This window comes from Mugil cephalus, chromosome 9 (assembly GCF_022458985.1).
Source record: "Mugil cephalus isolate CIBA_MC_2020 chromosome 9, CIBA_Mcephalus_1.1, whole genome shotgun sequence".
Lineage (NCBI taxonomy): Eukaryota > Metazoa > Chordata > Actinopteri > Mugiliformes > Mugilidae > Mugil > Mugil cephalus.
In genome coordinates, this window is record NC_061778.1 from 9,066,021 (window position 1) to 9,078,534 (window position 12,514).

Sequence of the window (12,514 nt, forward strand, 5' to 3'; positions counted from 1 at the left end):
CAGGAAATAATACGTATGAATGCATGGCCGCTTAGGGCTTCCATATCAAACATCTGTCTTTAACGTAATAATAACAAAAAAGTCAACTGAGCTTTGCAACTTTAACCATACTGACGTCACTGCGTTGGGTTCGCGTAAAAAGGCCCGAGGAGGCCTCTGCAGGTCCGCGGACCACAGCTTCAACCCACGCAATCACTGCCTCCAGAGGCGGATGTGATATGTGACGAGCATTGTAAACAAAAGTGAGTGTTTAGCTCGGGTGGACAAGGTATGCCGTCTCAGGAGTCTCTGGCTTGAGTAAGTAAACAGTCTCACAGCGCGGAAAACCTTACCGAGCTACGTATCACCTTCACAACAATGATGACACAAGTGACACGTTTAACGTTAAGTCAACTCAAGAAAAAAAAAATAACAGTGCATCCAGTGTAGCTAACCCGATTGTAACATCTTCTAATTTTGTAATCTTTACACTGACAATGTGGTCACTTCGTCCTGTCATGCTGAATGTCATGGTTAGCTCGTACAGTGCATAGTTGTGTTAGCTGCTAAGCTACCACTACTTGGGATCTTGGTGCATTGTGGACGAATAAGTTGTTGTTAAGGTACGCTAGCATGAATACTGTCGATGTGCTGGTATTAGCTAAACTTGTGTATGCAGAATGTCTTAATAGTTGAAACGTAATGTGAGCTGGTAATGATTTGCTAACTTAAAATAACTAAACTATAAGATGCAAAGCTGCGAGGTAGGCTAGCTACAGAGAGCTTACATAAAAAATAATATTTTTTAATAAAGCGCAATTTAAAAACCGAAGACAAAAATGGTATCCTTCGTGAATGATTAACGCAGAATTAACCTTTAATTCATATGCATTATTGTCCAGTGCATACATGTATAAACACATTCAGCAACATTTATTTATTTATTTTTTTCCAGATCTTAAATCATCTGTATCTGTTTCTGTTTCCTCGCTAGAGTCAAGGATGTTGTGTGAAGTCCTGCTGTCATCACTATGGTTCCTGTTCGTTATCTTCTGGGTCGAGACCATCAGTGTGTGGCTCTTTCTTTCCATGTTCTACCAGGACCGAGCAATTTACCACTGGGGAGATGGGTGAGTAACGACGCCTCTGTGATCAGCCTGCACTGCACGACACACAAATATTTCTGGGGCACTTTCAGCAGCGTGAGCGCACAATGCTCCCTGAGTCATGATAGGACCAGCTTCTCAATGCTGTGCTCTTACGTACCTCATTCATTCAGAAAAAAAAAAAAAAAAAAAAACACATGTTAAATAATATTAAATCAACATTTAGATACTTAATATTTAATTATTAAATATGAGTGGGTTGCAATGTGTTCTTTTTGATGGATGAAAAATAGCCAAGTTTCACACCTAATCAACAATGACTGATGTCTTTATTAAACTTTATCACCAGATATTTTTGGGTTGTTATCTGAGCTTTGTGCAGGTGGTATATAATTAATGTCCAGTTGGGGATCAATTAATAAAGAACACATTTACGTGTGCGCATTCAATTAATGAGAGGGACCCTAAAGTTGCATTATATTGCAGAGTTTGTAGTTTGTCTCCTTGTTGGCACTCGCACACAACAAACAAGTGCAGTCTGTGGCTGTGACTCAGGGTAGGTGGTATTTTTTTGCATACGAAGTGTGAAGCTTTGATTGGATCTCGAGATGCATTTAAAATGTCAAATGTTAAGACGCGTGTTATTATTAGCTAGTTATTGTCATCCGATCAGGACTGGTTCAAATAGGTATGAATGTGAGGCTTTTATATTCATCCCCACATCTGTCTTTCGTTTATGACATTTCCCTGCACAATACTTGTTTAACATGAAAGTTAAAGGTGCCACCACCATAACCAACCAGACTTAGACCTTTAAAGTCCTTGAGTATTGTCCATGTTCTGAGCACAGCTATTAGATGGAACCATTTGTTTGATGTTACAGGGTATTTGCAGATGACCCTGGCCAGATGATATACATGTTGAGCAGGTACGAACCAAGTGTTTACTCGGTTTACAGTTTGTTTTGAAGTAGAAGTCGTGAAAGGCCTAATGTCTTGTCTCCTTCCGCAGAGTTGAAACCCACGTGGAGACAGAGGTCCAGACCTGAGATGAAGAAAGATCAAGACGTCCACTGAAAGGACTCTCAACAGAGTGCTGTTGCAGTTGACTCAAGAACGCATAATGAAAGGCTGTTTTTCCTTTGCACTGACGGCCTTGCACACTGTTGTGCACAGATTGCTTTTTAATAGTAGGCAGCAGAGAGACGCAGCATGAGGGAAGCCATAATTAATATGTAGAGGGAGGTCCTGCATATTGTATGATTCACACTCACCACTGCAGCATCTATATTTTCACTTTCAGCTTTTGGGGAAGCAGAATGAATGTAAAGAAGATATTGGTTCACTACAGATCGGCTTAGTGCATGTTTCTTCTATTTACTTTACTCTCCTATCTACTTTATTCCATCTTGACACACTCACCGAGGTGGTGTTTTGGTCATGCTGTCATTCTATGCAAATACAGTAATTTCATTTTACAGTTATATTTGTGTTTACAAATGTCAGATTGCAGTGATTCTGTTATGAAGTGTTGCAAATCTTATAATTATCAGATGTTCTATATTTGATGCTATAACCTTTGTCAATGAGTTATTTTTGAATACTGGCCGTGGTCGACTATTGTACCAGGAATAGATAACCAAGAATTCTTTATTTCAGATTTATTCTATTTTTCACTACATTAGATAAACTGGAAAGTAATTCTGATTTGTTCACGTATTAAGAATTTTCCTGAGCTTTGAGACACCCCTTGAGCTTTATTTACTAGCGATTGGGTTTTGCTCAGTTGTCATGTATCTCTCCCCTGATAATACACATTACCTGCAGAGGTCTCATTATTAAATAAACTGAAAGATTCACGTGTGCTGATGATACGAGGGAAAAAAAAAAAAAATTGAAAGCCCTGGCAGTGGACTGTGTGTTTATTATTGTAAGAAAGATTGTATGTGTGTATGAAGAGAATCAGAGCGGGCAGATTGTAAAATAACATGTCAAATGTTATGTCCAATAAAATAAAAGGGAAAGTTAAGACATATTTCTCTCTGCAGGCCACTTTTATCTACATTCAGTTCTCAATGTGGATGTAATTAATTCTTCTTTTCTGGAAATACTGCATTTTTAATATTTTCCACGCCAGGACACCAGGGGGCGCTGAACATACATCAATCTTCTTCAAACCCGGAAGTGCCGGATTACTACCGGGTCATCCCATAGGTCCGATCCTACTGTGAGAAATTGAAATTAACGTTTTCTTGCGGGGTTTAGATTTAGAAGTTATCTGTATTTTTAAGGAGAGGGGTGAGTTACAACAAATAGACGTGTTTGTTTTCTTTTTTATTTCCTGTGTGTAAACAGCTTTGCTTTTAGTTGAGAGCGGTGTCTTGTAAACATGGCTCCAACGATCCAGACACAATCTCAGCGAGAGGACGGCCACAGGTATGTTTAAAACTGCATCTACAAGTTAGTTGAGCTCATAATGTATAAATATATTAATAGTGTGCACGTCAACGTTTGGTTACGTTTATTTATAAGGTTATAGCTAAACGCTAGCTAACATTAGCACGCGTTAACTTAACGTACTTCGCCTGCTAACGTTATTTATTTAGCGTTATTTGCTGAACTTATGGTTAAATTTGGTATTTTCTACGGTTAGTTGTGTCCTAAAGTCGAGATAAATCAAATAGCTAACTCCATAATGAGAGGTAAGTTAGCCGACTGCTAACAGAAATGATCTCTTACTGACGTTACTGGTACTAATGTCACTAGTCCCTGAGGATAGAAAGAGAGGAGCTGCTTTACGTGATAGTTTATTTACGTCTGTGTCTTACCCTTTATTTGTTATTATAATATCCCCTCCTTGCAAACGTGGTATACACAATAATAATAATAATAATAATAATAATAATAATAATAATAATAAAACACCAGCTCTGCTCAGTCCACCTCCCACTGCTATAAGCGCCTTTACTGAACGTCTGTGTTTTATTTTAGGAATGTTTTAAATGGTTAAATCCCCGTTTAAATGCACCCCAAAGTTGCATGAAATAAAAAAAATCTATATATATATGTTCATGTCTTGTTTAGACTACCTCTCAGTGGACTACCTTTCTACAATTTTATTAATTTACTCACCTGGCTGTCAGGTCTTGTCTAGTTTAGGTGCAGCCTCAAATCTATTGAGTGTTAATAATGTCTGAAGGTTTTGCGATATTTCACTCGTCTCTATAACAGTTCGATAGGTCAGGTGTGACGTAAGGCAGGGGTGTCAAACTCCTTTCAGTTCAGGGGCCACATTCAGCCCAATTTGATCTCAATCTATAAATAACGACAAATCCAAATGTCATCCAGTGGACCCGGTTAGACTCTCTGGGGGGCTGCTTTCCACCCGTGGGCTGTATGTATGACACCTTTGATGGAAGGTTAAATACAAATACAATGGATTTTAGTCACTGTATTTAAAAAAATAAATAAATAAAAATGCAACACTTAAGTAGTAGTTTACGGCAGATGACGGCACATTTAACAAATGTCTATTTTCTCTTCCAGTCGTCCATCCTCTCACAGGACTGTCCCAGAGAGGTGAGTAGGTTTGACATCAGTTTGTATTTGTTTTCATCTACCATAATTTGTTTTGTGCCACAGCCGTGTGAAAATATCTGACTTAACACATTTTTTTTTCTTTTTGTGCACACGACAGGTCAGGAGTAGTCTGTCGGGTGAAGTACTGCAACAGCTTGCCTGACATCCCGTTTGATCCCAAATTCATCACATACCCATTTGATCAGCACAGGTAAATATTATTATTATTGTAGTCACCCATCTATCCCTCTGTTCTGTTTGCTCTATGAAACTCAGACACATAACATTTGTCCCTCTGTTATGGTAGGTTTGTACAGTATAAAGCCACTTCCCTGGAGAAGCAGCACAAGCATGAGCTCCTCACTGAGCCAGATCTCGGCGTCACCATTGATCTCATCAACCCAGACACTTACCGCATAGACCCCAACAGTAAGTCTCCAGTTGTGGTCTCGTGTCACATACTCTCTTGCATTTAGACTTCAGCGCTTTGCAAATTTCCTTTTAAACCGAGTCAAACGTTACATTTTCAGTACTGTTGGACCCCGCTGATGAAAAACTGTTGGAAGAAGACATCCAGGCTCCATCCAGTTCAAAGAGGTAAGGCTGTGCAAACAGTTAGACTTGTGTTTGAGAAGTTATCAGGATTTCAAAGAAAACAAACATTTTCTTCTTCTTCCCTCTAAGGTCACAGCAGCACGCCAAAGTGGTTCCATGGATGAGAAAAACAGAATACATTTCCACAGAGTTTAACAGATATGGAGTTTCTAATGAGAAAGTGGAAGTCAAGTAAGTTGGGTTAACTGTGAAATTGCCTTATGATTAAAAAAAAGCGTAGGCATTTGTTCATATATTTGTGTGGTTGTGTTTATTTAAACCGGACATGCTTTGTGTTTAGGATTGGAGTATCTGTCAAACAGCAGTTTACAGAGGAAGAGATCTACAAGGACAGAGACAGTCAGATTTCTGCCATTGAAAAGACATTTGAGGATGCACAGAAGTCGGTGAGTTTTTAGATTATTAGCCCCAAATACTTGTTGTTTAACACCCTGTTTAGACAAATGTCTGTGTATGTGCAACTTCTGTTTGGGGGATTGCAAGAAAACTAATGCAGACACTTGCTGTGCTGCATTTATACTGTTTGTCATGGTCAGCTGCAAATCGGCTTGTTATCTTACTGGAAGAGCATCCGTGGTCAGTGTCAGTGGTAATTCTGTGTAAAGAAATACTTTGTAAACATGAGGTTGTTGTTGTTTATCTCTAGATTGCACAGCACTACAGTAAACCCAGAGTTACTCCTGTGGAGGTACTACCTGTGTTCCCTGACTTTAAGGTGAGCTAGAACTTATTTCACTCTCTCTTACTGACTTCTGTGTGGACGGTTTCATATTACATTGCACAAGCATTGTAGTGCTTCAAAATACATTTACAGATTTAGATTATGATATTTTATACCTTTGACTTTTCCTTAGATGTGGATCAACCCATGTGCTCAAGTCATCTTTGACTCTGATCCTGCACCTAAAGACATATCAGGACCAGCAGGAGTGGAAATGATGTCTCAGGCCATGATCAGGTATTTATAAAGGATGTGTTGTCTGGATATGTTTTGTATTTTTTGCATAAAACTTAAACATGTTGTTTGTACTTCAGGGGTATGATGGATGAGGAAGGAAATCAGTTTGTGGCCTACTTCTTGCCCAACGAGGAAACTCTTCGCAAGCGCAAGAGAGACTGCGACGAAGGCTTGGATTACATGCCAGAGGATCTGTAAGTGCAAATATCACTCAAAAAAAATAATTGAACCGTGATTTTGCTGCACAGAATGATGCACGATAATTGCACTTGTTTGCTTATTTTGTCTTCGACGTTGCATTTAAGTCATTAGTGATTATAATGCGTGTTGTTTTATATTTTTCTTTTAGGTACGATTACAAGATCGCAAGGGAATACAACTGGAATGTCAAGAACAAAGCCAGCAAGGGTTACGAAGAGAACTACTTCTTCATCTTCAGAGATGGGGACGGTGTTTACTACAATGAGCTGGAGACAAGGTAGCTACTCAGAGAAATGCTTTGTTTGTTGCACTCAATGATATGAAATTCTCCCGTTGATGCGAATATTGGCAACTGCTTTGTTGAGATTAAGCATTGTAAGTGTTGTGGCAATGCACCACCACCACCATGACGGGTGTGAATGTCTTTTGACGACTGTTACTGTGACCTGCAGGGTGCGCTTGAGCAAGAGAAGAGCCAAGGCCGGAGCACAGTCCACCACCAATGCTGTGCTGGTGTGTAAGCACAGAGACATGAATGAGAAGGAGCTGGAGGCCCAGGTGAGCTTGTTCTTCATGTCTTGGAGCAGGTAGTGATGCATGTGTCCTCAAAAGAAGGTTTACCTTTAAGGTTGTAGATAATGCATAAAACATAGCTTGCGGTATTTGAATTACTGTAACTCACTGGAGGACAGAATTCAAAGTGTTGGCTGAACACTGGGACGTTGCAAAACCAGAGAGCCCCGGGAAGAGACACTTTTTTGGAGGAATTTGTTGGTAAAACCAAAATTATACTCTTGAGATGTCGCAACAAAAGCACAACTTCCTGGTGTTCCGCTTCACTTTGAATTTTGTCGGTAGAGCAAACCGTTGTGCTTTAACAGCTCGTGGCGATCCATTCAGGCTTCACGGTTAATAAAATGCACAATTTAAAATCTGCGATTAAATCAAGATCAAATATAAGTGGTTCTTCAGTTGCTGAACAGAGTTGGCACTTGTGAAAGTTATATTAATTTAATATAAAACTGAGCATGTGGAAATATATTACATATAGTCATATTAAGTTTTCTTTCCCAACACAACAAAATAAAATTGCTGATAAGAACTGTTGGTTGTTTTTTTTTAAATGCTTGTCGATCACTGATGAATCCCTTCATTGTGACTCTCAGGAGGCTCGTAAAGCTCAGTTGGAGAACCACGAGCCAGAGGATGAGGAGGAAGACATGGACTTGGACAAAGACATGCAGGACTCAGGTCAGTATTCTTTTCCCCTCTACTGCTGGGCCATTTTTTCCTGTTTGCTGAATGTTTAACATGGGAATCTGCCCATTTTTCTTTAGGCGATGACAAAGAGAAGGGCAGCGGCAGCGAGGCAGAGAACTCTGGCAGTGAATCTGAGAGGGAGGATGAAGAGCGGGAACAGAGGGGAGACGACGAGGATGAGGAGGAGGACAGAGGCAAGAGGAGGAGGAAGGCGAGCGCCAGCGGCAGCGAGAGCGGTGAGGACAGGGCCAGGGAGATGCGAGACGAGGAGGAAATCTTCGGCAGCGACGACGACAGCGACGACAACGAGCCAAAGAATTCGGCCAGGAGCAGCGGGGACGAGGGCAGCGACAGCGACGACGACGACGGGGGGAACAGGAGGGACAGTAGGAGTCGCAGTGCCTCTCCGGCACAGAGCGACCGCAGCAGCGACCACTCAGAGACTCGGGCTCAGAGTGGAAGTGGAAGTGAGAGAGGCTCTGATTCCAGCGATGCCAGCGACAGTGAATGAGACCTGTGCTCCAGACACGACGACGACACCGAGACGTCTCCTCTGTATGTACAGCTCAAATCATGGCACTGTTACTCTCTCACTGAGTCTGACATTAGCTTTGTCTTGGGCTGCGGCTTCTTGTTGATTGCAAATGTAAAATTTATGTTAGAGATGCTTTTTGCATTTGGACTGGAGACATCTCCTATGAAATACAGTTTTTATTTGTAGATTAAATCCCCCACACATTAGCTGTTTGTACACCATCACTCTTGTTTTTTTTTCTGTCAGATAGTCGGTATGGGATCATGTAAAAATAATATCTTTTTCCTCTCAGTTTTTGACATGCCATTGTGATACGGCTTTTGAAACCAATAATAAATTGCTGGCGACATTTTGTAACAAACTCTGTGGTCAAAGATCGTTCTTAATCCAATTTAGGGAATCTGGTTTAAAAAGAAGGGGGATAATTATAAACGGTGTTTTGTTGATCCTCTTTAGCTGGAAATGTACAGGGTATCTTTTGATGATGGATTTCAGTGTAGAAGTGACAATACTCAGCTGCGTTCAGTAAATCATTTAATAACAATTACACAACAACTGGCCATCAATTGACACAAAGGTTACACAAAGGCAAGAGGCTGATAATACACAGGGCGCCCGTTTAGCGAAAGAATGCCAGCTGATTCTTGAGCCATTCTTCCGTCAAGTCGTCTGCGTTTCTTGTCTCAAAGACCTCACGGAGTAAAGCGGAGAAAGTCACATTTAAAATCCGAATAACAGTGTGTGAATATCGAATGAGTTAGTTCGGTGTGAAAACAATGATTTGATAATTTGAACAATGAATGAATCAAAACGCACGAGGATCTGGTTCAGATTATATAATTGTCTCATTTTAATGTCATGATTATTAGCTACAGGTTTTACTTGTCCAGATTTCACAGATGAAAAAAAATGTTAGTCTTTTAACTAGCTTTTGTATAAAGTTCTTCATTTAGGTCATTTTACAACAACAACAGGTCATAATTACCTTTGTGAGCTCTGCAGCTTGGACCAGTCGATTCTTGCTCCCTGCATACATCATCTGCTGCTCTGGCTTGCACCCTGTTGGAAAGAAATGGACATTTCATTATGTAGTCCTGTGACAAAACATACTGTCATCACTACACAATTCATTATTTTTATAAAAACAAAAAGGACAATTTTAGATCAACTGCAGATGAATTGTTTTGTTACAGAGAACTGTCGTTTAAGGGGAAGGTTTGTTATGTCACATGAGCCTGTAGCTGCTCACCCATTGGACTGGAGAATATGAAACACAGCGGGTAAGACACTCTGCCATCGGCGTGGATGTACTTGTAGCTGTACACAATGAATGTGTCCTGCTGTCAAGGAACTTTTTGTTTCAGTTTTAAGACATTTCATATATTTATTGCATCATTTTAACAGTTTCCGTAGAGTTTACAAATGCGCTTTATTCTCAAAGATAAATTTCGTCATTCAGTTAGGATATCTGGGTTGCCGCTCTGGAAGTTCATCTCTCAGCTGATCCAGTGAGATGTCCTGAGGGAAAAAAAAGGGTGAGGGTGAGAAGGGATAAATCAGAATTAACTGACAAAAAAATAATAATAAATAAACATACCTCATATTCCTCCTCGAGGATGACCATTTGTTTTTCCATGTCTATTTTCACTAAGGAAGAAGAAATATTATTCAAGGCATTGGGAATATTTATATGACATTTAAATTGAGATAAGTGTGTGATACTTACTTAGTATTGCAGCATTGTTGGTCTCCTTTCGAAATCTGAACTTTTTCAGTTTGTCTTTCAGAGTTTCATCCACTTCACACACAACCAGAGAGCTCGACTGGAAAACATGTGGCAAGAAAAATGCTAATGAAATTGTGTCGGTGTAAGAAATGTAAAAATGTGCTCATGCCCTTCAATTTAACTTTAGTGGACTGGTCTACAGGCCAGAAACGGAAAAGATAAAAAGACGCATCTTCCCAAATACAGTGGTCTCTACCCACCTCGCATGGGTGCATTAAACTTTCATAAAACTATTCTGACATATTGAGGCCAGGAAATGTTTTTGCAGCAATATGCAAGAACGCGGTTTCCTGTGCGGAAGATAAAGGGGGTTGGTCGACTTGTGCCACAAGGGTTAGGTAAAATATATATATATATGCATAGATATACGCGCACACAGGTATATGAATGACAGCGAATCTGGTAAATATCAACAGAAAAGCGAAATCTTTCAAGCAATTGCATCAGTTTCACCCACCATTCTAACAGGATCCTTCTCCGACTTTGTGTCTTCGGGGCGACAGCGCCTTTCTGAAACAGTTTGCGACAGACTGACAGCTACTCTCAGGCTGTCATGTGGTCCTCCTAAGATGGTAAGGGGAGGGCAGACGCACTGCTAGAGCATGCACTGTACTGATGCTGCTTCCTCTTTTTACCAACACAAAATGTCCCCAGTTTGCAAGCTCTGTTGTGTGTCGTATGAAACCGTCTCCATTATAATGCATGTAGGAAGGAGAAGGCGTTGACCGTAAAGCTATGCATTTTTAGTACAGCGACAGAAGAGGTAGAAGTGATAAATCGAGATAAATCTAGATAAATCTATTGTGAAACTGAACACATTTAGTCCCTCCAAACGACACTTTCGCTTCCTGTTAACACATAGGCGTGGACATCAGACAGACAGATATATTCAGATATAGAAAGGGTCTTCAAATCTATGGATCTATCAATCAATCTGTGGTTTTCTATTATTCAACAGAGTAATACCTGTAATTAAAAGTGATGGATCCATGTTTGTAGCCATTTTATTAACGTATTGAAAGCAGCAAAATAAAGAAAAAAATGTCATGTCACTGCTTCACATATGGTTTCAATGCAGAAATGCAACAAATAAGTCACAGAACATTGTATTATTGAAATGCAACACACCATGTGTGTATATATATATATATATATATATATATATATAATATATATATATATATATATATATATATATATATATATATATATGTGTGTGTGTGTTTTAACTGATCATGGAAAGCACGGATCATGTGCCCTACAGTAACCCTGCCGTGCATTATTTGAGCCACTTCCCTTCTCAGCTGAACACATCACTAAACTTTAGTCACACTACGTGGCGTCCATACACAAGGAATCAGCAGCTGTGGCGACAGGGATTTCTTTTCCCGGTGAACAATCTACATTACACTTAATGAAAAACCTACTTCACCGATCTAAAATATTCTCAGATTTAAATTGAGAATGAATTCACTATTTCATTTGACAGAGTTTTGTTGCCTTACCGCTCTCTGCTGGTGAAGAGCTTGGATGTGGTGCCGCTGTGGCCACAGTTGTGGAGAATTTTCTTTGCCATTAATTAAAAGTGAGGATTTAGCAGATTTCTGCTGTCGCTATTTTTAAATATGTTTAGTTTTATTGCATTTGGACAAAATTCAGAACCATTTCGGTGCATGCAGTGGATTTTCTTTTCTTTTTCATTGTTTTGGAGACCAATCAGAAGATACAAAAAAAAACAACAACCAAAAAATCAATTAACACATCATTGGGGCGTCGCTGTTATATTTAACATATTTCACATAGAGTAGCATGCCCAGGCCACTTGCAAATAAATAAACATATTATGAGGTGCGTGTCTGTTTTATCTTCTGTCCTCTGCTGTGTGTGTGTATGAAACACTGCAGACCAAAACACATCATAATAAAGTCTATGAGACGCATGCTTTCTTGTGGTCGACTGATGAGGGTTAGGGATGTGCGTATCCATCCAGAAATATCAATACTTCCGACAGACGTGTGTTTCTGTTTCTTAGAATCGATCTTCACGTCAGAATATCGATACCAAGTCCCCTTTTACAAGAAATATCAATACTTTTATGAATGGGAAATGATAGAGAATGTAGAATGTGAACTTTGTTGTCATAGTTCAAGTTCTGTCAAGTCCTGACCTGAAGACCACTCTGTCAAGTCAGAGCTTGACTGTTCTTATTTTCATTTTTGTTTGAGAGATTTCTTTTTAAATGTGATTTGGTCAGATTTTCAGCTAACTCGTTGATTTTTCAGATTGTCTTTAATTGCTCCGATTAAACAGAAGTCTTATATTTGGCAGCTTGTTTAATTCTTATACAGAAGAATAAATACTTTTTTTCATAATTATATTCACAAATGTTCATTGTAAAAGTCATCATTTCATACAGAAGAAGGTGTATAAAAGTATCAATATCGTTATTGAGATATTACCCAAATATATATAGATTAATATTAGAGATTAGAGATT

At 39.4% G+C, this 12,514-nt stretch overlaps 2 protein-coding genes across 2 annotated transcripts; one reads left to right on the forward strand and one right to left on the reverse strand.

Moving 5' to 3' along the window:
• The first annotated feature begins 3,254 nt into the window (after positions 1-3,254).
• paf1 (PAF1 homolog, Paf1/RNA polymerase II complex component) lies at positions 3,255-8,593 on the forward strand. Its single transcript, XM_047594181.1, has 14 exons — positions 3,255-3,520; positions 4,631-4,663; positions 4,782-4,874; positions 4,971-5,092; positions 5,194-5,260; positions 5,348-5,449; positions 5,559-5,664; positions 5,925-5,993; positions 6,133-6,236; positions 6,314-6,430; positions 6,586-6,714; positions 6,890-6,995; positions 7,604-7,688; positions 7,775-8,593. The coding sequence occupies exons 1-14, from the start codon at positions 3,474-3,476 to the stop codon at positions 8,206-8,208; spliced, it is 1,614 nt and encodes a 537-aa protein (XP_047450137.1). The 5' UTR covers positions 3,255-3,473; the 3' UTR covers positions 8,209-8,593.
• Positions 8,594-8,753: 160 nt separating this feature from the next.
• Positions 8,754-10,632, reverse strand: gmfg (glia maturation factor, gamma). The gene is made up of 7 exons (XM_047594183.1): positions 10,476-10,632; positions 9,959-10,055; positions 9,830-9,879; positions 9,701-9,750; positions 9,482-9,564; positions 9,218-9,291; positions 8,754-8,923 (listed from the first exon to the last, which is right to left on the reverse strand). The coding sequence occupies exons 1-7, from the start codon at positions 10,476-10,478 to the stop codon at positions 8,852-8,854; spliced, it is 429 nt and encodes a 142-aa protein (XP_047450139.1). The 5' UTR covers positions 10,479-10,632; the 3' UTR covers positions 8,754-8,851.
• Positions 10,633-12,514: the final 1,882 nt, after the last annotated feature.